Genomic DNA, 27,185 nt, shown 5'->3' with positions numbered 1-27,185 from the left:
ACAACAAGCAGCTGCATAGCTTTTTTAGTACCTGTGGAGTTTACAGTCCTCCAGTCTTCCGGTATGGTAGTTGAGCTCTAGGCTTATGCTGATGTAGATAGTTGTGGAGTTTGGAACCACAGCCCATGACTGAGTTGAGGTGCCCACCTCCACTGATCACTTTCCATAAATAGGGGGTCTTTCCAATCAAACCAGTGAACAACAAGGTTTATTTGAGCCTTGAGGTTGGTTAATGCAGAATCATGACCTAATAAGGGAGAAAAGCAGCTAGCCTGTCACATGTTAATGGCTCACTCTGTGCAGTGAAGCAGCCTCTTGGTATCAATCATTTATTAATGAATGGGAGTCATTTTTAATCACGTTACGTTGCATGTAGTTGGTGATGACATCAGCTAAACTTGTGATCGTGATGGCCAATAGCTCTGCATTTTATACCAGAATGTTTTATATCAGCCATTCTGGTATGTAGTACAAAGCCCACTTTTTAGATGAAAATCAAGAGTCTGGCTGCAGACCGTTCATCTCTGACGACCACTTGCACAGATCGTTCATCTGAGATGCCATATATCTTGAGAGAAATACATGCTAAAACTTTTAAAGTAAAATTGGAATAAACTTCCATTTAGGGTTAGGGTACAGGTTAAAGTGACAGGATACCAAAAATTAAAAACCTGACCTGCAAAATGTGATCACAAAACATTTAATAAAGCTGAGTAAACATCTGCTCTTGGGAATAAAGCTCGTCCTCCATGAAAATATTCAAACATAGCAAACATAGCTTATGTTGCTAGCATACCTAGCTAGATTGCTTAGATAGCTAAAGCTAAACTCACAAAGCAGCTATATAAGCTACGTAGATTAATAGCTAATAGGCTTAAGCTATGTTTGCTAAAGCTAACTTAGCTATAGATAATATAGCTATAAAGCTAATGTAGCTAAAGCTAAGCTCACTTAACACAAGCAGGTGTGTTTGCTAAAGCTTACGTTGCTAAAGCTAACTTAGCTACAGTGGCTTATGTAGTAATATTAATTACATAGCTAGCGTAGCTATGTTGGCTCTATCTAAAGCTAACAAAGCTAATGCGAGCCACGACTCAGTAACTACTTCTAAAACAGGTGTGTACAGAATTCAATCCTGGATTAGACCTTTGACCTTTTTTATTTACTGGTTTTATTTAGGAAATGTTTCTTAGCCTGTGATGTTTCCAATGTAGTTACTTTTTGAATGTAACGTCCACACTTTGTTTATGAATAAAGCTGAATTTAAAAAATATAAAACTAGAAATATGATGTACTGGCACATCCTTTCTGAGATATGTGATGTCTCAGATGAACGGTCTGTGAGAGTTGCCGTCAGAGGTTACAGTCTGTATCCAGACCCCTCTCGGAAAAACAGATTCCAGTGTGTCTTGTCTCTAAACAGTAAATCCCCTTGAAAGATCTGCTTTATACAACAATTAAAGAATGAGAAATAGCTGATTTAATGTAGCTGTTTTAACAAAATAGTCCTTCTTACAAGCACAGACTGTAGTATTCTTAGTTCACTTACATAGGCTGTGACTCTGCTAATCTTGTCTGATGTAGGGAAAAAAGGAAACTTATAAATCTCTCCTGTTACCATTAAAATCTCTTGTTCAACAAAGCTGCATGGGAAATGTGTTTTCCAAATGTGGGACACATCATTCCCCTCTGCACCAATTCGATCAAGAAAGAGGACACTCCTGTGGCTAATAATCGCTGTCTCCTCCCCCGACTAGGTTAAATCTCATGGTGTGCTGGATTTCCTTGCTATAAATGTTGTCTGAAACTGTTAGGTTAGAGGCATACTGGGAGCTGCTTCCAACCTGTAACAGGACCTTTGTGTCAGAGGAGCACTGGAATGGCTATTAGAGCGATGACAGGGCCGCAGGCTAGACGTGGATGAGAGAATGGCTAAGTCACACTGATGGGAAATGGATGGAAAGAGTTGCAAGGAGACTGCTTTTAATGTGCTTGAGGTTGGATGTGTGGGTAAAGGTGAAAGATGATTTTATTGTGTTTTCTGTCAAATAATGCCTCAGAATGAGACTTAGATGTGTCATGAATTCGTAGGTTTACATGTTCACTGTTGATAAAAGTACAAAAATAACTAATTTAATGTACTTGATGCCATGTTTAACTGTAGAACAGTCATAGAAAACAATCAATGCTGGGTTTCAAAGGTGGGTTTGATAAAATCTATACAAGCAAATCTTAACTGCAGCTGCAGTTTTTGTTTTTTGACTTTCCAGATGGATGAGAGTGCTTCTACCACATAAAAACATCAATACATTTCCTTTTTAGGTCTTGGTTCTCTTACCTACATTGTGAGATTTGTTTTGCAGTCCAAAAGATGAAGTTATCACCGCCAGGCCAAAAGCAGTTCTCAGCATAAAGAAAGAATGACAACCTCTTTATCTTTGTTTTCTAACATCTTATTTCAAGCTCTATAAATGTGTTCTGGAGGCAGAGTGCATGTCTGGGTCCTTTATAGGCACCTGATCTTTTCACTCTCATACTCTCAATCCTACTTGCCAGTGTCCAATAAATTATTTACAAGGCTTTAGTGGAACATAGTGCTGTATAGTAAATTGAATGCAGATTGGCTCTTGACACATGAAAAGCAGCATTAGTATTCAAGTGGTCTTTTAAAAGATTATAAAAGTGCCATTAACTTTTTGTCAGCTTGTCTGACTACTTGCACTGAGCACACTTTAAGGAAGATGTTTTGAATGATTTCTCCTTTATGCAAAACAGAGTTTTATGAACAGGATCTAGAGATCCAGGGTACTCCCTTCCTTCCTCGGCCTTTTCTAATCAAGGCCACCCCAGTCTGGTTTGACAAAACACAACAGTACAAGTGAAAAGCAGCTTAGTGGGTTTATTCTGCCTCTCTCTAGCTTCACATGAGGCTATGGTGCTAATTTGTATTTGGTCAAACCCTATTGAAACCTCAGACTTCAGAACACAGGGCCGCTGGAAGTGTCCTGGAGCTTTGTGGGAGTTTTTTTTTCAACCCAACCGGAAAGACATGATTGAGTCTGTGTTTAAAATTATGCTCTGCCTTTGAATCAAATGAAGACTACAGTAGATGTAGCTAATTTGAGATGTAGGTTTGGACTGCTGAGCCAAGCAGTTACCAGTTTGTTGACATAGGTCTGAGGTTTACGATGTATTGAGTTCACACAGTATGGAACCTCACTGGTTGCATTTAAGTGCCGTTATACTTCAAAACATTTCTGCAGACATATTTCCATTGCAGCCAAGATTTTGCCATAAAAAGATCTAAATGTTAAAGCTCTTGAGCACTGACATAAAATGTTACAGTTTTCAGCTGTAGCGTATATCGCCACATCCCTATAATTTGGTAGCCAAAATATGTGATGACTTTATAAGACACTTGAGTGAGGTTTTGAGATTTTGTTTTTCTTTCTTTTCAGACAAGTTGCTTGTCCTAACTGTTGCGACCGAGGAAACAGATGGCTTCCTCCGCTTTATGAAGTCTGCAAGCTATTTCAACTACACTGTGAAGGTAAGTCTCATATTTTGTTACTATGTCAACAAATGTGCAGTCCTCCCAGCTAACGACGCTTCACTCAAACACACAGGCCAAAGCTTTGAAAAACACATGATTGATTAGGCCTCTTAAAGGGAACAATGAGGTGTGGCAAGCTGCAAAAACATCCATCTTAAAGGGATACTCCTCAATGTGGGTCCATGATTTTTCCCATGGTTGAAGCCACAGTAAAATAAGTCAGAGTGAGAGCGCCCAAGCATTTGTGTGGTCCTCTGACTCTCCTGTCAACTCATGCAGTCTACTTTGCATGACTTTTTGGGTCATTGCTGGAGGTCAAATCTTTACAGGGACATTTTTACATTGGCTCTAGTGCTTTTTTATGGTATTATTTCTAATATTGTCATCCAGTCATATATGCATCGATCTATGTTCAGCAAACCTAAGAGAACTTCAGTGGCATGGACCACAAAACACAGTCGATGACCACTCTGGTGCTGCTGCTACTGTTACAATATAATAAACAGCATATAATCAGTTATCAGGCAGTCAAAGCTGAGAGAAGTCATAGCTGTGATAGCTGTGGTCTTCCACTTCATGGCTGAGTTGCTATTGTTCCTAAATGCTTCCACTTTCTCATAATATCCCTTACAGTTGACTGTGGAATATCCAGCTGGGATGAAATATCACAAACCATCCTCTGGCAAAGGTTTGGTATCCATCACAGCACCACGCTTGAAGTCACTGAGCTCTTCAGAATGACACATTTTGTTTCACAGATGTTTGAAAATAGAAACTACATGGCTGGGTGCTTGATTTTATGCACTTCTGGCAACAAGTCTCACTGAAACACCTGAATTCATTAATTAACAGATGTGGCCGAATACTTTTGTCCATATAGTGTCTATCATATTGTATACTGGCAAAATCTGATATCATGCATCCCTAAATATAATATAAAATGAACAGATGTGTGGACACTGCTAACCATAACACATCGCAGCTGTTAATTGTCTACAGCAGCAGTTCTCAACTGGTCTAACGTCATGACCCACCAAAATCTCCTTAACAACAAATTGCCACCCATATTTCTTACATTTTGCAATCATAACCAAATGTTTTTAATTACAAATGTAGCAGTTTGATTTGAAATTGTCCAACAGATACAATGGAAGAGGGGATGGAGACATATCCTTCAAAATAAGAGTCTGTCATAGATTTTTTTCCATGTTCAGGCACACATCTGTGACCCACTAAAAATGGCTTAACGACCCACTTTTGGTCCACAACCCACCAGTTGAGAACCACTGGTCTACAGTGATCTTTACATGAACTAAATTACATTAGGATCGGTATATTTTTTCCTTTACACCGCTCTGCTGAGTGCACAGGCTCATTTATGCTCTATTTTTCAAACACATGCAAATATAGAAGGTGCTTCCTGTCTGCGGTTTTTCGACCGCATTTCTGCTTGTTCTCTCCAAGCATATGGATACAGACCAAACATTGCAATAGGGCAATGTGTAACATTGTAGCTAATGGTTCAAGCCAGAGCAGCAAAACACAGAGGAAGAAGAGTTGTAGAATATTGTTTGAGTTCTTAGAAACTACAAACATATGCATGATCATAGCTCACCTAAGCAGTAAAGAAGGAGCTGTGGAGGCCTGTGTGACAGCGTCTTTAAACAGGTACATTATTTTTATCATCCACCTCAAAGTAATAGGCACACTTGTATGTGGGCAATGGTGGCCATTTATCTGAAAGACATGGATCTAATTTTGTAAATAAAAGGAGCATAAATGAGCATCAGTAGTATTCCTATTATCTGTCATCTCTATGAGCTCTCTCTTTCTCTTGCTTTCAGAGCTTGTGAAAGATGATGGAGTTGATTCAGTCTGTAGACAGTATTAACAATTTACTGTAAAATAGCTTTAGTAAATGGAAAAAATACATTGATGGTGTTCTGATTTTAGATTCCTTTGATAAGATGATTATGCTAACTGTTTTATTTTGTGGCGTTCTGTTTTTATGTTTGTTCTGATACTGCAAAACTTAACATGAAATTTCAAACTCACCATTGCTCCTTAAATACTGCCACTCACAGTCAGCTTTAGGTCGAGGGCACACACGATGGGCAGCAGTGTGATATACCCCGCTAATAACATACTTAATTTGTAAAACAAAAAACATACCTCATTTGAAAGTGGGTCATACCTGGATCCTACCAGCTCTTCTTGTTTTGCCGTCAGTGGATACAGTACTGAACAGAGAAAGGAAGGACCTGAACGTTTGAAATAACTTAAGGTGTTGCAACAAAACCACAGGTTGACTGGCCAGTGTGACTTATCAGTATGAGGCTGCTGTAACCTTTAAGGTTCATACTCCTTCTCCCCTTCAGCTCTGTGCATTCCTTCGCAAACCACTGAGATTGTGTTTAAAGTTTTCTGGCTTCACAATGCACAGTGGTTTGGACGTAGTTTACACTATTCTGCCTAGAATCTGAGAAATGGGTTTTTATGATGATATGAATGATGGAACATGATGGAAAATATATAGCCCATTATACTGACCTCTTAACTGTGCTGATTATGATTCTTTTAAGTGAATTGGTCACCACATTTACACTAATATGACTATGCAATGGTGTTCACATGGATGTTCTCTTAGACAAATGACCGATCATGTGATCTGTCTCAGGTGCTGGGAATGGGAGAGGCCTGGAAGGGCGGTGACGTGGGTCGCTCCATTGGTGGAGGGCAAAAAGTCAGACTACTGAAGGAGGCCATGGAGGCTCTGGCTGACCAGGAGGATCTTGTCATCCTTTCTGTTGATAGGTACAGTGTCAAACAAATGTTTAACTTTATATTCAATTTTATTGGACTGTATTTAGTCAACTGTTTCTGGACTTAATACAAATACTACTCTTTATCCTCATGTTGGCTGTTATGCACACACTATCGTCCCCATGAGATATATTTCCAAAAATACATATTTCTCTACCCACTAAGCTACATTGGAGCCCACTTCTTCTGTTTCATTTATCAGCGATGTTTAGCTTCATCCCAAATGTCACTTAGATTAAGCTTTGTTATATCCCTTTGATTTGAAATAGAAAACATTTCCATGACAAGGAAGGGAATTAAACCACCTCTAATTGCTGTGCAGATCCATGAATTAGAAAATTAAACTAATTTTCACAATCACAGACTGTAATGATTGCTCTGAATGGGATTCCTCTTCGGTGAGAGCTGTTCCTGCCCACTTATGCTGCAGTGCTCAAACGCCCTTCACTCAGTCATGTAAAGGCATTATTATAGAGCATAGACAAACACATGAGGGGAGTAATTTTAACATGCAGGTAGCTGAATTATAGTCGCTGGGTTTTCAAGGCCAATGGAAAGTTTGGCAAGGATAATGTGTGGTTTAGAATAATAACAGCTTTCCTTAAATAGAGCAGATGATGATGATGATGATGATACTGAACAGCATCATGTCACATGAATAATGTGAGCTATAATTACTATGTAAAGTTGTCACACCCTTCAAACAGGTAATTGGATTTGTTTTTGCTTTCTTTTGAAGGAAATGCTCAGATGATTATCAGCTAATTAAAAGTAACTGATAATCTATAACTCAACATGGCATTTGCTTGACAACTTCAACTTCTGATATAATAACAGTTTTACATTGTTTTCATGTAACTTAATGTCATGCACATCAAAGAAGAAAGTCATTTGACTGTATCAGTGAGATCTGAAAGCAGGCTGAACACCAGAATTTGGATTTTCTTACTGCCAAATTCAACACCATTGAAATTTAACCAAAAGGTGACACACTTTGAAATGTATCGGTCAACATTTTCAGGAAAATTAGCTCTGGTTTGGTGGGTTTGGCTGTGATAAAGTCACTCCATCAATGTTAAGAAATCACTGGAAAGGGGGCATACATTGCAACACACTACGGTATCCCAAAACTCACCATGTAGTGTAGTTTAGGGTAGTCATAATACCAGAATGTTAAGGTTCAAACTAGTAAAACGACATCAATACCTTTAAAGTCTTCCAAAGTATCAAATATAGGGTAATTTCTTTTTTATTTATTCCCCCAATTGGACCTGATCTTGTTTGTTGGATTGTTTTTTTATCCATGGTACTCCCATAACACAAGTTTGCAAAACCAAGCAATTTAATCCAACCTATTTGTGTTCTATGCCTGGTTTTGCTCACTTCTTGGGATTACTTTTAGACATGGGCTGTAGAAAACATGCTGTCAAAACACAGTCCTTGGATTAAAAAAGTATTAAAAACTTTAACAAAAGCAGAGCACTGTTCATTAAACTTTTGGTATATTCTAGTATGTAAGTATTTATAGTTAAACATTTTAAAACTGCGCTGTGGTGTTGCTTTAGTTGTCTCTATTTGTTCTTTAGAAGCAAAGATATTTATTGCCACCTATTAAATTCCTTAGGTCATATAGGCATCACCTACAAAAACAAAAAGAAATAGGCCAGTTTGCTCTTAAGCTAAGTTGGTCTTAGATTTATTTTTACACAATCAACTCTAAACATCACCATGATTGTTTTGTCAGGGGCTGGATGGCATTTATTAAGACCACAGTGACTTTGATTTACGACTTAACAAGGGGCAGAGGGTGCTTGTATAAACACGTGTCGTCCAGATGTGGATAGTGTAAAGCATGCAGGCTTCCTCACTGATGTTTGACTGTTAGACCGGGCTTCCTCTCATGACATGCCTGAGAGAGTTCAGGTTGTCCAAAAAGGTGGTTGTCTTTCCCTTTTCCCACCACCATATATAAACAGGTTTGTATACATTATAGGATTTTTTTTAACAGACATTTTTAGACTAGCATGTGCAGACCCAAGTACAGCTTCAAAGTCAGGTCTTAAAGAGGGTGTTTTATATCCAGTGACTCAGTGGAAAAGGTGTCAGCAAAATGATTCAGCTCTTTTACTGTTATGACTTGGCAGTAAAATCACCAGAAACATTTGGAGTTTTCACATCCTAAAATATCTGACCTTTCCATAACAGTTGGCTTTTATGCCACCATAATGTCTACAAAAAGAAGCAGGAATTTTTCCTTTAAACGTCACAGAAATCCATGAATGCACCAGCATAGTTTGCCTGCCTGTACAAATGCCCACCATTGGAGAATGTCTAATGTTTACACATAGATGTCTGTCTTTTTGTAGCCTGTAGAAGCTTTCTTGTTTAAGAAACCTGTCACACTGCTTGATAAAGATCTGTTGAATTTCATCTTCACTCCTCCCTTTTAGCTATGATCTTATCTTTGCTGGGGGACCAGAGGAGATTCTCAGGAAGTTCCAGCAGGCCAATCACAAAGTGCTGTTTGCTGCAGAGGGGTTGATATGGCCAGATAAGAGACTGGCTGACAAGTATCCCTCGATCCGCAGTGGCAAGCGCTACCTCAACTCTGGAGGTAGGTTCCAAGAATTCTAAAAATGCTGTAATGTTTGACCTGCTGAAACTTCTCCATCACAGCTGGTATGGTGCTCTGTTTGCACTTTGATTGGACTGTGCTAGGGCAGTCTTCAATTTTCAAATAGGTGTTTTCACAGTGTTTTTCTGACAGTGTCATAAGGAAGCTCTGCTCTAAGACGTTCATACTGATGCTGTGCAGTATTACATGTCCCAGGACAGCACAAGGGGATCACCTCATCCCCATATCCCTCATACAGAAAGCCAAAGATCACAAGGGAGTAAATACCACATCTTTAAACAGCATGTGGATTAGATATGCACCTCTGTTCACAGATTCTGTATTCTGAAATGCAATCTTCTAAGACCTGCAAAGCCGATGGACCATGTTTATCATCAGACAGATCATACAAGCAAAGCTCCAAACTAAAATGGTCATGCCTGGTCTGAGGACAGACGGACCATCAGCCTCGTTTCATGAGAACAAGATGGTAGCTACAGATGGGGTTTAGTTTTACTGCAGAACAATTAGTGTTAAACAGCAGCTTCCAGTGTAGCAATAAGCTTGTTATTGCTACAGCAGCAGTTTTATCTGAACTGGACAACATTTCTGTATTAATAGAAGAGCAAAGAATCCCATTATAAGATTTTTTGGCAGGAAAAATGTTTTTGCTCTTCTCCTAGCATGAGTTTGACAACAGCAGTGACTGTGTCAAGTTCACTCTCTGGAGCTGTGTTTGTGCTTCAATGGGCTCTCCATGGTGTAATGAGCTTATGTCGATTTTTGAGGTGGTGAATACGTAATATACACATGTGTATATCTACAGGAATATTTATGCTCAAATGTTGACTCACTGAAAGAGAGGCTGTTGTCTAAGTTTTAAGAAAAATGGCATGAAAATGTTCTGTCTAAACCAAAACTAAGAAAATTAGTGCCAATTTATCAGAATTTTCCGCCTGAATTATATGTTTCATTTCATTTATCTAGAAGTCAAAGATCTTTGGTTGCACAGTTTAGTTCTAGCATTCTTCCACTGGTCATTGTGGTTCATCGATTCAAAAACGTTTCCAGAGAAAACCACCTTTGTAAGTTGTGTTGAAATTGGAAAGTGAGTCCAATTTTCTTTGGCACTGTACGAGATTTATGACCTAAGAGTGTATTGCTTCATGAAATGGCTTGTCAAAACCCTTAGTTTCTGAAGTCGCCTGATGTGCAAAAACTGGAGGGGCTGTTTAAATCTGATATGTTTAAACTTGCTAATTGTGACTCAAAGCCCAGAACAGAAGAAAAGATATTTTATTTCATAAATAACATAACGGGGTTCCTGCAGTTCCTTGTATAGTCTTAAATACACTTAAACTACACATTTGAAATTTATGGCCATAATAAGGATTGAAAAGTCTATTTTTAATAAATGAGGTATCTTAGATTTTAGAACGCACTTTTACTCAGACATGCCCTCATCCAGTCTTTGTTTTCCAAAATTCTTATGTAGTTCTCCATAACTGAGGGATTTCAGTATTGGATTTCCTGTATTTCCTGGGGGACAACCCCAGACCCCTCACAGAGTTTTTCTGGCTCACTGTGATTTAATAAACTCTGTACCGTAGTGCAACACCCGTTCAATTCTCTGACCTCTGAGCCACCTTGTTGTCCACTTAAATATCCTTGCAGCTCACCCTTATTTTGATTTGGTCTCTTCCCTGACAAAAAGCGTGCTGCTTTTTAATAATTAAACTGTAGAATTAGTTCAGCATATCATAAAAATGTGTTATGACAAAAAACATCATATGAAATATTAATAGAATAAGAGCATTAAATGTGCAAGAAATCATCAAATTTGGGTGTTTATGTCCAATGGACCGAGAAATCTTATGCCTTCATTTGTGACAGTTTACCCTGCAAAAAGTGCTATTCATTTTTCTCAGTTCAGTTCTTTAAAAGTTCCAAAAAAGTGTTCAAAATCTGTTTTTAAAAGCATGTACTAACCCTGAATTAACATTTAGTCGGAGTCCATGGGCCTATGATCGCATGTACAGTGCCGTGAAAAAGTATTTGCTCCCTTTCTGATTTCTGACTTTTTTGCGTATTTATCACACTTAAATGTTTCAGATGATCAAACAAATTTTTATATTTCACAAAGACAACCCAGGTAAATAGAAAATGCGGTGTTTGAATGATTATTTAATTTTTTAAGGGGGGAAAAAACCCCAAACTTATCTGGCCCTGTGTGAAAAAGTAATTGCCACCCTTATTAAATCATGAGTTAACTGTGATTAGCCACAGTTTTTGAAAAGCTAAGTTCAATTTCACTGGCCACACCCAGGCATGATTACTGCCAGATTTGTTGAATGAAGAAATCACTTAAACAGAAGCTGTCAGACAAAGTGAAGTAGGCTACAAGATCTCAGAAAGAAACACATCATGCCACAAGAAATTCAAGAACAAATGAAAAATAGTGATTGAACTCTATCAGTCTGGAAAAGATTACAAAGACATTTCACTCCTCATAGATTTTTACATACATAAGGAGTGAGGAGTGATAAGATAACAGCTTAAACCCCCAGTCGGAGCCGACAGGTGGATGCTGGGGTGGAGGTGGGTTGAAATGACGGCACAGTGCTGATCCAGGGCAGGACAGGCAAATTGCAGAGCAGAGGAAGAGACCGGAAATCTTGCAGCTTAAATAGACCACTAATTTAGGAGGATCTGAGTCATGTGATTTGATTAAGATTTATATCAGGTGTGAATCATTGCACTAGAGATTATAGACAGAAATAACTGTCCAGCTTTGTTTCATTTAGTTTACAGAACAAATGAAAAGTCAGTACCTCCTTCCAGCCAACTTGGCTGGCAAGAGGGAGCAGTTAAACAATGAAAGAAAACGGCACCTTACCTCCTACATGTGTGTCTCAGTTTACCAGAGGATCATGTAAAACTTTCAGAATGGGCATAATTTATCTGCAATTTCCTGTCGCTCTTGATGTAAATAGAAAGACAGGACAAAATTTGCCTCTGAATTGTTGACATTTTTGTGCCGTTTATTTGTGTTCGCTTTGGAAACACAATCAAGATCAGGCTAATCATACCATACTGTACTGAACCAAACAAGACTTGCACCACATATACGTTAACCCAGGACCAGTGTATTACCCTAAATGTTCATTCCAGTCTAATTTCTTCCTTCTTGCATGTGCAACTGCAGTGATTATGTGATTCGCTGTGTGTGCTGCCAAAAACCGGGTCACCCACATTCAGTGTTTTGCCTGGATGCATCCTGAGTAGACGCAGATGTAGAGATGCAGCTCCAGAACACGTGTCCTTTTTTGGACAGTGTGCTAAATACTCTCATTACTCTATGATGTAATTTTAATTCTAATCAACAATGTCCCTTGATCACACTTAGAATAAAGTCATCTGTATGTAGTAAGCCTTTCACATTCAATGTGATATTATCACCATGGTTTAATGCTGTTTGGATTTCATTATATTAAAGAACAGCTTAGTCAGGAACAATATAATATGATAAATGATACAATATTATATTAGATTTTTAATTTTCCCCTTCAGGAAATGTGTCTTGTGCTGCTCGCATTTGGCTCCTTTCTTGCTTCACAAACCTTAAGTCATTTAATTTAGAACCACTCTGTTCATGTTTTGAAGGGCTGGTGTTAGAGTAACTGTGGTGTGAACCCATCCCTCCTCTGCTTCTACATTACTGTGTACATTCTCTCATCAACTGTCAAACTCTGAAGACTTGCAGGCTTAGTTGGAATTCAGAGGGCTTTAGCAGCTGTACTCCATCAGTGATATTGGTTTTAAGATTGGTGTGGTGCCTTCAAATGGCAGCGGGCTTGTGTTGGTTTTAAAATATTAAAACACAGGACTTTTATTACTGTCTCTTTAAATGAAATGGAAGTGTATTTGTATATACTGAAGTATATACTGTAAACTCACTCCTTGTGGTATTTCCTGTGTGAGCTGACAGAAGCCCATTCATATGAATGTTAACTGTGTCCCCTGGTCATCCCCTTCAGCTTTGCATTGTAATGCTTCAATGTTCAAAGATGCCTAACATTGCTGCAAAAACAAACACATGAAGCCCAAAAAAGTTTAAAAAAATATGCAGAGATTTTCACCAGAGACACAATAACAGTACGCTCTCCTGCATAATCCACATGGCATGGCCAGCTGCATCCTGTCTGTCCTCAGGACTCAGAATTACTACTTTCCCTGTGGTCATCAGCCTTCTCTGACCTCCCATACTGGAGTGGAGCTGCCTCCGACTGATCAGAGACTGTTTTTAGCATTCATTGTCATTGACTTGACATGTGGATTTGTCTTGGCCCCCACAAAGTGCCACAGTTTATATAAAATTGCGGGTTTTGTTTTTTTACCTAAAGCTACCGCCCAAATGACCATTGGGTAATGTTTCAGAGCATCTGAAGACATACTTTCACAGAAATGCTGTGTGGCAGGGAAAGATTTAAGATACAGAAGGGTTATGTTTGTGTGCGGCTGTGTATGTTTATTTAGCTAAGTTAAACCAGTTTACTCCCTCACAAAACAAGAAAGCATTTAAACCTGTGGGACTGTGGCAATAAGAACCGCAAAAGCTTTTAATTAAACAGTTTCTGTCATGAAACAAAATAATAAATTGTCCAGTGTTGCATATTCTATCTTTGCAGTCGCAGTATTGTTTACTGTGTTTCACAGCGGAGCAGAGCCAAACAGTGAGTTTTGCCAGAAGCACTGGGTCAAACAGGCCTACAATTCCCAGCGCTTTCCAGGATCTGTTGATTTTAAAGGCATCATTTTGCGGATAAGCAACCGACAATATGGGCTGCATAAAATTTCATGATTTCCTTTCAACTTTTCCCTTCTCCAGCCATTCAGATTATGTCATGTCTATCCTTCGACTTGTTTACAGTGTCCAGGCTTTTTCTAAAATGATGGGATGCAAAACGGCGCAGACAAGCTACATAGCTGAACCCTGCAATCTGTAACCATGGTCAGTGTCCCGAAGCACGAAATGGAAATAAAGGAGACAGGGCAAAGCTGGAGAAGAGATTGCACTGAGAATGTACATTTCGAGAGGGTGTGAGATACTAGCACAGACTGTTCCAGAAGTTACTGTACTCCTTTCTATCTACAGACTGAGGGAAGAGAAAGTTCCTGCCCATTTTGTGTGTGCTTGGGATTATTGCCAAGAATCACACTTTGTGTAAGACGTTCAGGCTTCCTAGAGAGAAGTCTTTTGACCATGAAGCCAGCATATACTGTATAATTGTCACCAACAGTCTGCCAGTGGCAGCCTATATGACCTTGTAAACTTTCCTCAACCCTACACTTTACGGCTGGATGTGTGGTTCACACTGTTATTTACTTGCAGGTATCATCGGCTACGCCCCATACATAAACCGAATAGTTTCTGAGTGGAATCTCCATGACAATGATGACGACCAGCTCTTCTACACAAAAATATACTTGGATCCTTTAAAGCGAGTGAGTATTTTGAGGTAACACCAACACTTGTGGGAAAATATCCCTGGAAACCAATCTTGGATGGCTTGGAAACTTTTTATTATCTTTCAGGAATCCCTCAATATGACTTTGGACCACAGATGCCAGATTTTCCAGAACCTGAACGGAGCTGTTGGTGAGAAACCCACAAACTTCATTCCACAATTATACTAGCTGTGAATCTATTAGAACAAAACTTTCAAACCAAGGTGAAGTGCTATGAAAAAGTATCTTTCCCCCCTACCTATTTTCTTTTTTTGCACATTTTGTTAAACATACATGTTTCAGATCTTTAAGAAATTTGAATTTTAGACAGAGATAACCTGAGAAAACATAAGATGTGGTTTTTAGATGATGATTTCATTTATTAGTGAATAAAGCCATCCAAACCTACCTGGCCCTGTGTGAAAGTAATAGCCCCCTTGTTAAATCATACATTAACTGTCATTATCCTTATTTTTTTGAAAAGCTGAGTTCAGTTTCACTAGCAACACCAAGGCTTCATTACTGCTAGACCTGTTGAACCAAGAAATCCCTTATACTCTTTATCTGACAAAGTCAAGTTGGCTAAAAGATCTCCAAAAGGCAACACATCATGCCATGATCTGAAGAAATTCAAGAACACAAGAGAAACAAAGTCATTGGCATCTATCAGTCTTTAGAGGGTTACAAAGCCATTTCTAAGGCTTTGCCACTCCAGTGAACAATAGTGAGAACCATTACCCACAAGTTTGGAAAACTTTGAACAAAATGACTCCAAGAGTGCAAGGGAGGAGGACACAGAAGAACCCAGAACAACATCTGAAGACCTTGACTCAGTGACTCAGTGTTCATGATTCAGCTAGAAGAAAGACACTGGGCAAAAATGGCATCCATGAGGGAGTTCCAAGGACAAAACCACTGCTGACCTAAAAGAACACAAAGGCTTGTCTCATATTTGCCAAAAAACATCTCGATGATCCCCCAAGACTTTAGGGAAAATATTCTGGAAACAATGTTCCTTGTTACATGTGGTGTAAAACCAGCATGTCATAAAAAGAACATAATACCAACAGTCAGGCATGGTGGTAGTCGTGTGACCGTCCGGGCTGCTTTGCTGTATCAGGGCCTGGATGACTTGCCATAATTGATGGAACCATGAATTTTGATCTCTGTCAGAGAAAATCCTGAAAAGGAATGTCAAGCCATCAGTTCATGACCTCAAGCTCAAGTTCAAGTTGGGTGATGACAGGACAATAATCTGAAACACACCAGCAAGTCCACCTTTAAATGGAAAACACCCAAAGTTAAGGTTCTGGAGTGGCCTAGTCCAAGTCCGGACTAACTGAGATGCTGTGGCATGATATTAAACAGGCCTCTCATGCTTGAAAACCCTCAAATGGGGTTGAATTGAAACAATTCTGCAAGGAAGAGCCAAAAGGGCCAAAATTTCTCTACAGCAGTGTGAAGGACTCATTGCCAGTTGTCACAAATACTTCTTTGCGGTTGTTGCCATCAAGGTTGGCACTACCAGTCATTAGTTATAGGGGGAATTACTTTTCACATTGGGCCGGAGAGGTTTGAATGACTTTTTTCCCTTAATGAATGAAATCATCATTTAAAAACTGCATCTTGTGTTTTCTCAGGTTATCTTTTTCTAAACTAAGAAACTGTTTGATGAAACAAAACATTTAAGTGGGACATATGTGTAAAAAAAAAGGAATCAGGAAGGAGGCAAATACTTTTTGTATAGAAAAACACAGTTTCACGCCTGCACTTGCAAGAAAAATAGGGATATCTGGCATTTAAACCCCTTTCTTCTCTAATATAAGCCAGAGTTGTAGTCTTCTGTCTAGCTCCCACACTCTGTTAAAGATTGTAACTGTATTTCTGACCTGGCTGATCACCCAGTCCTGAGTTACTAACCTTCAAAGCTTTTGCCCATGTGCTAAATCGATTTATATAACCTGGCCTGAAAGTCTCTTGTTCCTCTTTTTGGCAGATGAAGTGCTCCTCAAGTTTGGAACAGACCGAGTCAGAGTGAGAAACACCGTGTATGACTCTCTGCCAGTGGTTGTCCATGGCAACGGCAACACCAAAGTGAGTAAGAGATTAGGGCCTCAGGCACACCTAGCATATGGCACAGCATGGACACTTTAAAGACGTTCATTTTAATCGAGAACACGGGCTGTTGCCTGAATTATTGAACTCATTTTACCCCATGTGCATATGAGCTTCTTTTGGATGATGTCTTTTAGATTTTTATCTTTTCAACATTTATAGCCAACGATTGCATTTCATCCCACAGATTCTGACACATCCAGGAAATATAGGTACTGCTCTTGCGGGAGTTGCCAAATATTCTGTCAATAAAATCAAATCGTTATTCAGTCGCAGGGAAAGACCTGGCCAAACCAAAGCCATTATTCTTTTCTCCATATGCCCCCCTATTTGCCTTTGGATATAAATCTCTTTATATCATAATGAAAAGCTCCAACCCTGACTTGAAAATCGGATGTCTGGATCATTGTACTATTAGGTTTTTTTCTAGTCGTTTGTCCATCTGTCCATTGCTCCGCCTCTAGCTGTCTGCTTCTGGTCTTCCTTGGTAATGAACCAAATCCAACAAACTATTGAGTCATACTTCCCAGAGCCCCAACATCTGCGGGACAAGCCCTAAATAGTAGATCACAGCATGCCTGTCCAAGCAGTGGTTACTGCTGTTGGAGCTGTCTTACTAGATCTTTCACCAGCTGTTAAGACTTTCCAAGTTGCCATGCCAATTTAAACTGGTTTAAATCCATGATCCCAATGTCAGTGACTTTGATAAGGAATTTGCAAAAACACAAGCCATTATCCACATTAATTTGAAATTCTGCTGCACACATTAAGGGATAGTTCTGTGTTATTCAAGTTGGGCTGAATAAGTTAGTTTAAAAAAGTACTTATGTTAGGCACAAGAAATTTCAGCCTGTGTCGTCCTTTTAAGGAAAGAGCTCTCTGAGTACCCACAAGCAAGGCCGTCTATAAGGAGGGTTAAAGGGGAAAGCTTTCCAGAGCCCAGTCAAATGGAGGGATCTAATCATGGTCCATTGTAAAGTCAAGCTGTATAACAATATTTTATTTTTACCTGATTTATAACCACTCTTATCAAAACAGCAAATAATTATTTATGCTGTAGTACACAGCCTCCTCAAAAATGTAAACCCCTTTTCTTTAAACAGAATAAACATTTCTTTGGTAATGTTAACAGTGAGGACAGACACAGTAAACTAAACCATTTGGAAAGTAAAGTTAGACTTCATAGCTACACCATGATCTGCACAAATGTGCCATATAATAAAGAAGAAACTGCGACAACTTTAATGGAAAAAAATTAAATAATTGTGACAAAAGGCAAAAAAAGGACAAAAATAGACAAAATAGGGTTAAAAGTGGCCAAAATAGGTTATAGAAAAAAGGGGGAAAAATGCTGAAATAAAGGGTTACAAGGGGCAAAAATAGGCTTAACAAGCAGTGAAAAGTGGTTAGAAGCGGAAAAAATGGATGTAAATAGTGGTAAAAAATAAGTTATAAGTAGCAAAGACGGGTAACAGAGACAAAAAATGGTGGAAAGTGGCAAACATAGATTAAGAGTGGGAAAAACTGCAGAAAATTTGTTTAAAAGGGCAACAAAAACCCGATAAATATTGGCAAATTAAAGGACCTTAAAGTGCCTTAAAGTGTCTCCAAAATGAACTAAATGTTAACCAGGGACTAGCCCCAATGATCCAATGCATACACATAAGTGCTATTAGTATTTCCAAATGGGAACTGGGACCCAGCCAGTTCTGTGGACAGGCTTGCCCTCAAGGATGTTAGTACAGTTGCTCGATGCAATGTGACATATTTGACGTAAAATTGCTCCAAAAACCAATGTTGGTATACTGACAAAAATTTGAATCGCTTGATTTTACCTCCAAGAAGCCTGGTACTTCTTTGCAATACAACAAATAGGCTATGTGCACTGTATATCCTAGCTTCTTTGCCGGTTCTCAAAGGCAACAGACTGAAATCTCTTTTGCCTGATATTTTTACTGTAACCAAGCACCTTATACAGCCTAACTTAAAAAATACAAAAATATCCCTTTAATATGGAGCCGTTATAATGACGACTCCTTTTTGTACCTGCCTCCACCACTGCCTAAAATACAGTATCAGTTTGCAAGTCTGCAAACCAGTTCAAAAGTCTGATACACAAACAATTAACAAAAAAAATCCACTGGTTTTGTGTAAATTATCAACTGTCAGCTGATGTTTAATATCCAGGTATCAGATCCAAAATTGAGAAGGGAGTACTGGTATTGGAACACCTCTAATTAGGATCTCAATATGTCAACATGAATCAAAACATAAATCAAGAGAATGGAGGAGAAAGTAGTCCAGTCTCCATTTCACTGGATCCCAGATTTCCCACATGTAATCTCTGGACTAGAAAATCACAGTTATTTTCTGATGTGGGACTAGAAAGCACCCTTTTATTAACTCAGGATAGACATTAAAAGAGTTTTTGATACAGCGTGCTTTCCATGACCAGGCTGTAAACTATTCTGAATTCTTCCTTTGCAGATGTACTTGAACCACTTAGGCAACTATGTCCCCAATACATGGAACTACGAGCACGGATGTAGCCACTGTGATGATGACATTGTGGATTTGTCTCAGCTCAATGTAAGTGCTTTAAATCAAGACATGTTCTCTTCTATTTGCTGCCCCATATTTAAAGTGCAGCTGTGGAAAGTTTTATTTGTGGACATAGGAAAGGATGAAACATCGCTCTGTCTTTCAGTATGAACCAAGTGTCTGTCTAGACAGCAGGAAGGTAGCTCGGTCTGTCTTATTTCAACAGATAAGCAGGAATGTTTGGTGCTGCATATATTCTTTTTCCAACAAAAACAGGTTATGTGCCCGTTGGTCCTTTTGGACCCTTTTAAAAGAGCACCAGTGCCAGGGAAACTCCTTGGGGAAGAGGAAGCCCAGCTCTGCTGTGGTGCAGGATATGGTTTCTGGGGTTTTCAGAAGGGCTCATTTAAAGGGGTGTCGCTGTCGGCCAGCCTGCCTTTTAGTGAGCCTTCAGTATGGATTTTATCCACAATAGCAAGTTACGGTGGTTACGCTGAAAATTTGTCACAGAGTTCAGCCAAGCTTGGCAACGTATAGACAGAAGGAATGGCAGGCAGGAGGAAATGTCTCTGGTTGTGTGGTTGCTTCTGTCAACAATGTTAGCAAACGATACTTCTTTTCTTTATGGACAGAAGCATGCAGTGAAAAGATCGTAGATAATGTAATGTGTCATTTTTGTGTTTTTGAATTAGTTTGTTATATAGCAGGAAACAGTTTGGTAAATGTAAACCAAATATCAGCTAATCTATAGTTAATAATAGCTAATTTATTCAAAAAGATTAGTTTGATATGGTTAATATTAAAGCTGAAGTTGGAAAACCATGAAATAGAGAGATGAGATACTTCAGATGAATGAAAAAATTTAAATAATGCATTTTATCACTAAATATCATTGCTTTATACCAGTATTAGATTAAAAACCGGACATTCTGACCATTACCGACTCGCTCCCTCAGCATATCCCATCCACTTCCGCCCTGCAACAGGTGTATCAGATCCACCTGCATCCTGCACAGATTCTGACAATCCATGTTAAATATTCAGAATAAAAAACAGTGCTTTTAATTAAAGGAAATATTGATATGTTCACTGAAGCACCACCCTGATTAAGTTTCCTCTCTGAATGAAGGAAACCTTAAGAAAACAACCGAATCTTGTCATGTATAAAGGTGCCACACAGCGATAAAATAAAGCAGCTGGGAGTCTCCAATTGATTGAACTCTTGGTTATGACTTGGTAAAAGCAATGCCGAAGTAATATTTACTGACCTTATTTACACATCATTTATTTTTAAGTCATTCAGAGTTGAAATTGTTTCCCGATCTCTGGAAAGTTTGTGCATTATAAAAACTGCAGCACACTCCCATCATCTCTTGCAGACAGAGGGCTAATCCTTACCCTATTAATGACGTGTTTTTACCGTCCTCATCATTAGACGCTTAATGCAATACAGCCACTTTGCATGGAAACGGGTGTTTTTTTCTCCAAATAACTACATAATGGCTCGGCATCTCTGCATGTTGGTGCGTATGTCCAGTAATAGGCCAACAACACAATAAGGGGAGCATTAAAGCTGTGCCTTTTGACTTACTTACAAAGTTTTAGTGTACACATATTATTGTGGCGCTTTAACAAAGCATCACCATGCTGTGTGATGCTGGCTAGGCAGAGACAGACCAATATTCAAACATGTTTATGAGCACTGGCGACTACAGCTGACAAAACAGCAAATATCCACTTTTAAATTAGTAAAACACAATTACAATGTCAAGTTTGGAACCTGTTTTCTTCCTTTTCTTAAGAATCAGTGAAATTTTACATGTTCTCTCATGCACACATCTGATGATAATAAACACAAATTAAAGGTTACAATTTAATTTGACATTTGAAGCCTACTGTATAAGAGTGGGAAACAATCTAAGCGATGTGACTTGCAGTGGGTGATTTCTGAGGTCAAAGTTTCTCTTTTTTTAAGTTTTTTTGGGGGGAATTATTTTTTAAAGTAAGACTTTAAAGAGCATAGATGGCCCAGTGCTTAGGTATCACCCCCATACAGTAGAGGTTCAAGTCCAGCCTGGGGCTCCTTTCCCGCATGTCTTATTCCCACTCTGTCATCCTTATTTTCTGTCTTCACTGTCTTCCTCTCTAAATAAAGGCATGACGCCAAAAAATATATCTTTGAACAAAATAACCACAGGTTATCACAAAAGAGCCAGATGTGGCTCAAGAGCAAGGTGTTGAGTTTCACTCGTCTAAAAAATTTTGTTATTTGTAAAGAGAAACTATCAAACATTTGCTATGATTCGCTGCTTTTTTTTTTTAAATCTTAAATTTTGATTTGAATGTTTGTTCCACAAAAAGCAATTAAAAACTTTCACTTTGGGCTCTGTGGAGTTAAAATGAGCATTTTTTCTCAGTTGTTTATATGTCATGATAAAAATAACCAGGAGAGAATAAGCAGTTTATGGATTATGTCAATAATGGTGACTTGCATCAATTTTTGCATTGAAATTTAATAACATCAAGGCCTTCACAATACATAAACGGCAGATTTACTGTCTTGCTGTGCACTCTATAAATAAAATCTGCTTCAATACTTTGACTGGAACTGGTTCAATACAAACTCAGCTACATGAAAGGCCCCTGTGTGAAAAATGATCTCAGTGACCTTCCATAATAAAACTAAAAAATGCTGCTTCTTAATAGTGTTAAAGTAGGTAAAAATATTTTATTCCACTGTGCCACGCTGTGTTTCTGGGACTGAGGCTTCTGGAGGATCAGGTCATGTGGAAACACTGGTTATACTGGGGTAAAACCAGGTCACAGGCAGTCTAGTTTTGTTCTTAGTGTACTTTGGTTTTGGTTTTCTCCCTGTGGCAGCACACTGTGTTACACTAACAAAGCCAGACCTCCCCCTGCATTGTGTTGTGTCTTATTTTTCATTAAAAGCCCAGCAATCACTCTCATCTGCGTAATGAATATAAAAAAAGCTTTGGGTGTCCTCTTTTCCACTCCTTTCCTATTTCTGACTGTCCACTGTATGTCCAGAACAATTCATGCTCACATTTGAAAGATGCATGAGTTCCCGTTCTTGTGTCCTAAACACAGCCTCTGCGGAACTTGCAAATTAGATGGTTCTGCACGGCTCCCTTTTCATGTCGGGCCCAGACCTTTGCTGTGAACTGGTCAAGAGGATCAGGGATCCAGACGGAGCTGTGTGGGCTGGAGCTAGTGTCATGGGAAAATGTTTCCTCCTCTTTTCTCTGTGTCTCTCACTTTATTTCTCTTTATATCTTCCTTGCCCTTTACTGTCTGAGCAGTAATTTTCTACATGGGTTGTCCTCTCTAAGGGTTAGACGTGGCAAGTTAGGATTTGTAGGAAACAGTACCCTATTCTGGGGATATATGAGATCAGTCACAATAACTGCTGGGTCTCCTGCTGATTTCCTCTTAAATTTTTGTGTGAACCTAACAAGGCCCAACAGTTTTAAAATGGCACACTGCAGAGATAAATGTTGGGTTTGAGTCTGTTATACAAGCACAAATATGAAGCATAATCGTAAAAAGTCTGCAGCAACATCCCTCTGTGTGTGTCTGAAGTGAAGTGTCAAATTCATCATGATCTATGTTAAACAGTGTTCCAAACTGAAGCCGTCTTGTTTGAAATAATCTAATTTATCACCCCTCTAATCTAAATAGGAGTATCCAAACGTGCTGGTTGGAGTGTTCATCGAGCAGCCCACTCCATTTCTGCCTGAATTCTTCCAGCGGCTGCTGACCCTGGACTATCCCAAGGATAAACTCAGCCTTTTTATTCACAACAATGTGAGTGCTTGCAGCTGCAGCTTCCATTACAACCTCTTTTATAGAACTGTAGATCTCTACCATGCTTGGCTCCATGTCTTTTTTGCTTTTAATCTTTTAATATTTCCAGGAGGTTTACCACGAGAAGCACATCCAGAGTTTCTGGGATGAGAACAGGAACACGTTCAAAAGCTTCAAGGTTGTTGGACCAGAAGAAAATCTGAGTCAAGGAGAGGCCAGGAACATGGGCATGTATGTGTGTCTCCTCTCTAAATCTACTATCTCTTTGACACAAAAAGAAGAATACAGGTCCAGCTCAAACTTAACTTAATACACTGACAACTATTTTTTTCCTTTTTATCTTGAAAATTATAGCTCACAAATAATCTAAAATCCACTATTTTAAATATTAGTATATCAGAAAACACCAATAAAAATTAGAATTATAAGACAGAAATATCAATCTTCCAGAGAATTATGTTCATTTGTCACTCAGTATTTAGTTGAGGTTCTATGCATCAGTGTGATGTGGCATGGAGCCAATCAGTCTGTGGCACTGCTACGGTGTTATGAAGCCCAGGTTGCTCTGACAGCAGCCTAAGCCAGGGGCGTAGCTAGGAATTTGGGGCCCCAAGAAAGGATATTACGGGGCCCCACTTAACTGGCTAGCCAAGCAAAGAAAGTTTGCGTCATTTTTACAAATATCTATGCATTTAAATGTATTTCTGCACCATAATTTCCCAAAGCACGAGCAATATTTTTACTATGGTTAAGTTAAATGTACTTGCATTATTTTGCAGTGCTGGACTATACCATCTGGATATTTTCAAGGGAGGAGCAGGGCCCCCCTAAAAAATGTTTCCATTCCATTTGATACAAATTACAGTCTGTTGACCAACTCAGTTAGTTGCTTCTGATTCAATAATGACACTCATTACTAAGAAAAAACAAATAGAAACACACTTTTCATTGCAGGCTTCCCAAGGGCTGCTCTCTACTGTGGGCCTGGGTAATTAGTACCCTTTTCCCCCCTTGTGCTATGCTCACGCTTCAGCTCATCTGTATTGTTGGTTCTTGTGTCTCTCATCTTTCTCTTGACATTTCAGAGATTCTCTCTAATGTCTTTGCTGCAGTATTCAATGTGATTTATTTCTGCAGTAGATGTTATAGCCACATGGGGGGCTCTACCCTTTCCACCAAAATAAAAACACAAAACAAGGCTCTACCAGCTACTGGATGGCCAAAAAGCTAAAGTCACAGTCTAGTGCTTGGCTAGTCAAAGAGAAATGCATTGTTCCAGACCAGACAACTACTAAGTTGACTAAGTTGTTGGGTCGTGAAGGATTGAAACTTGTAAAAAGTAGATCTCCAGAAAAAAAGTTTGGGAAACACTGCTGTACAAGGTTCCGGTCACGCCAGTTGGCTGGCCAATCAAACACAGTAACGCTATGGTCAGCAAACCGGTTTCTGGTAGATTTGGTGACAGGTGCCAAGTCCTGCTGTAAAAGGAAATCAGTGTCTCCATGAAGCTTCTCTGCAGATGGATGCATGAAGGGCTCTAAAATCTCCTGGTAGACAGCTGACAGCGTTGACTCTGGAGTTGGACCAACAGCAGTAGATGGAAACTGTAAACACTGGACTTAGAGCACCTTGGATTCTGTTCCTCTCCAATATTCCTTCAGACTCTGGGACCTTGATTTCCAAATAAATATCTAAATTTGTGTCTGTCTGAAAACAGGACTTCAGACCACTGAGCACCAGTCCAGTTGTTTTTCTCCTCAGCCCAGGTGCTTATGACATCTGTGGCTCAGAACTGGCTCCACACTAGAACACAACCCTCATAGCCCATTTCCTGGACACATCTCTGTGTGGTGGCTCTTGATCCACTGACTCCAGCCTCAGTACACTCCTTGTGAAGCTCTTCTTAAGTTCTTGAATCTTCTTTGTTTGACAATCCCCTGAAGGCTGAGCTCATCCCTGTTGTTAGTGCTCTGTTTCTTGCCACACTTCCAGTCAACTTCCCATTGATATGTTTTAATACAGCTTCTGAGAATAGTCTGCCATTTCAGCAGTGGCCTTCTGGAGCTTACCCTCCTTGTGGAGGGTGTCGAATATCGTCTTCTGAATAAGAGTCAAGTCAGCAGTCTTCTCTGTGGTTGTGGTTGTGTATACATAATGAGTGAGAGGATAAAGGCTCAAGAAATATTTGCAGTTGTTTTTCAGTTAATCAGCTGATAAGAGCTCTTTTTAGGACCGAAATAACTGATCAGACATTGGACTTTTCTCTAAATTTGAGACTGTTTATGTATTTTTGTGAGTTGTGAGCAGTACTCATCGAAATTAAACTTCAAGACTAAAACAAAACCTCGGAAATATTTCACTTTGTGATGAATATAGAATCTATGTACAGTGAGTTTTTCTTGCACCAATTAATCTTAGCCCAAAGAAGAACTTTCCTATTTGGTTTAACCTCTAAAAGTTGCTTGTAAGATTTCAGAAAGTCTTCTTATATTCCAGAAATACACCTAGGTTTTGGTAAAATGTGCTTTTCCACAGCACAGGTGTTCTCCCGAGATAAGCCATTTATAAATATCGTGTGGTTGTCAGCTCAGTGGACAACTCTCCAGGCTTCTGGTAATGTCTTCATTCTTGGCTGGAGATTAGATTTGTGCTTCTTATATACTACTAAAAGTTAATCATGAGCACTTTTCTCCCTAATTCCCCCTATTGGCTACCTGTCCTACATTTCTCAGTGTTAAGTTATAGTAGTCTGATAATTCAATCTGTGAGGCCTGAGCAGAAAGTTTCTATCAAAAGCCCGGCATGCCTGGAAGCACTGGTCAGGACAAACCTTTAATGAAGACGTCTAAGTTTTATCAGCAGTCTCTAATCATCCTACAATCACATTAATCCACTGAAGGCTTAAAGATAGTCACTGGGAGTCAGACTCTGTGATTACTTCCAAGTATGTCATTGACTGTAATCAGCGCTGGATTGAGTAATCACTACTTTCTCCTCTATGTCTGTTTTCGATTTCATTAGGCATCATTGCCGTAAGGATGCCACATGCGACTTCTACTTCAGCATCGATTCTGATGTGATGCTCACCAACAGACAGACTCTGAAGCTCCTCATCGAGCAGAACAGGTAATCACAACAAACTGGAATCAAGTCAAAAAGTCTCCCTGGTTGTTGTGCTTGTGAACTGTTGGCAGTTGCCCCTTAAAGTGGCAAAACCACAGAAGCATTACAGCCAAGTGAATGAAAGTTTAAAAATAAGACTCTCTGGCTTCCTGTTTTCCCCAGCCACATGGAAAGAGTGGAAGAGTCAATTGCCTTAACCCCGAAATGCCACTCTTCATTATACAAAAAACAAACATGCAAGCCCTTCTTCCCCTTGTGCAGCTTGTGATTTTTAAGAAACCTTCCCGTAAACTTGGTGTAATGCGGCAGTGGTGTGGCACTGGGTCCTCTTGGATGCATGCAAAGCCCTCTAGGATTATTTAAGGACAGCATGTGAATTCTCTTCTGGGACTGAAGTTGCAGGAAGAAAACGCCAAGAAGCAATAGAATACATAGCTGCAGTGCATCCATATCAAGCAAACTTGTCATTTATAGCTCAATTATTGGCATGTTTGCTTCAGATAGTTGAAAAAATTGATATCAAGGTGGTTTTGGTTTGTAAGAAGGCAGTGGAAAAGTCTTGCTGCTCTACTTCTTTCAAATTCCAGGAATTTTACCCGATTCAGAGTTCAGAAAAACAGCTTTCTGCAGCAATTTGTCATACATACAGTATCTGAATCCAGTTTAAAATGATTTCCTGCTCAGCTCTGCTTTGAGTTACACACTTCTACAATCTCATAGTAACTTGGCAGGTAATCGTATCTTCCCAAGAAGCAGTTGATCTCATTGGTGCAGCACACTGGCTTCAGCTCTAAGAGACCCAGTACATTAGTTGGTTGGATGTCTGTGAGATGTCACTTGAGTTTTATCCGCTCTGACAGAATTACCATCTCTCTGCTCTGTCTCCCGCTTCTCCGCAGAAAAATAATTGGCCCCCTTGTCACTCGGCACGGCAAGCTGTGGTCCAACTTCTGGGGAGCCTTGAGTCTGGATGGTTATTACGCTCGCTCAGAGGATTATGTCGACATTGTGCAGAGGAAACGTGTGTAAGTCACAAGTGCAATAAGGGCACACACAGAAGAGCTTTGCATTTTTATAGTTCAC

General features: G+C 39.3%; 1 protein-coding gene across 2 annotated transcripts in view; it reads left to right on the top strand.

The window, feature by feature from the left end:
- Nucleotides 1-27,185, top strand: part of plod2 (procollagen-lysine, 2-oxoglutarate 5-dioxygenase 2) — a 56,850-nt gene that overhangs the window by 18,018 nt on the left and 11,647 nt on the right. For both annotated transcript variants that reach the window (XM_041813989.1, XM_041813988.1), the window contains exons 2-12: nt 3,459-3,550; nt 6,231-6,367; nt 8,827-8,990; nt 14,383-14,495; nt 14,586-14,649; nt 16,495-16,592; nt 19,101-19,202; nt 22,854-22,979; nt 23,089-23,210; nt 26,001-26,105; nt 27,002-27,127. In XM_041813989.1, coding sequence (XP_041669923.1) covers nt 3,459-3,550; nt 6,231-6,367; nt 8,827-8,990; nt 14,383-14,495; nt 14,586-14,649; nt 16,495-16,592; nt 19,101-19,202; nt 22,854-22,979; nt 23,089-23,210; nt 26,001-26,105; nt 27,002-27,127 — 1,249 coding nt within the window. The remainder of the gene's footprint in view (nt 1-3,458; nt 3,551-6,230; nt 6,368-8,826; nt 8,991-14,382; nt 14,496-14,585; nt 14,650-16,494; nt 16,593-19,100; nt 19,203-22,853; nt 22,980-23,088; nt 23,211-26,000; nt 26,106-27,001; nt 27,128-27,185) is intronic.

This window comes from Cheilinus undulatus, linkage group 19 (genome assembly GCF_018320785.1).
Source record: "Cheilinus undulatus linkage group 19, ASM1832078v1, whole genome shotgun sequence".
Taxonomy (NCBI): domain Eukaryota; kingdom Metazoa; phylum Chordata; class Actinopteri; order Labriformes; family Labridae; genus Cheilinus; species Cheilinus undulatus.
The sequence above is the reverse complement of the archived record's forward strand: the minus strand, read 5'-3'. Positions and strand labels throughout refer to the sequence as shown.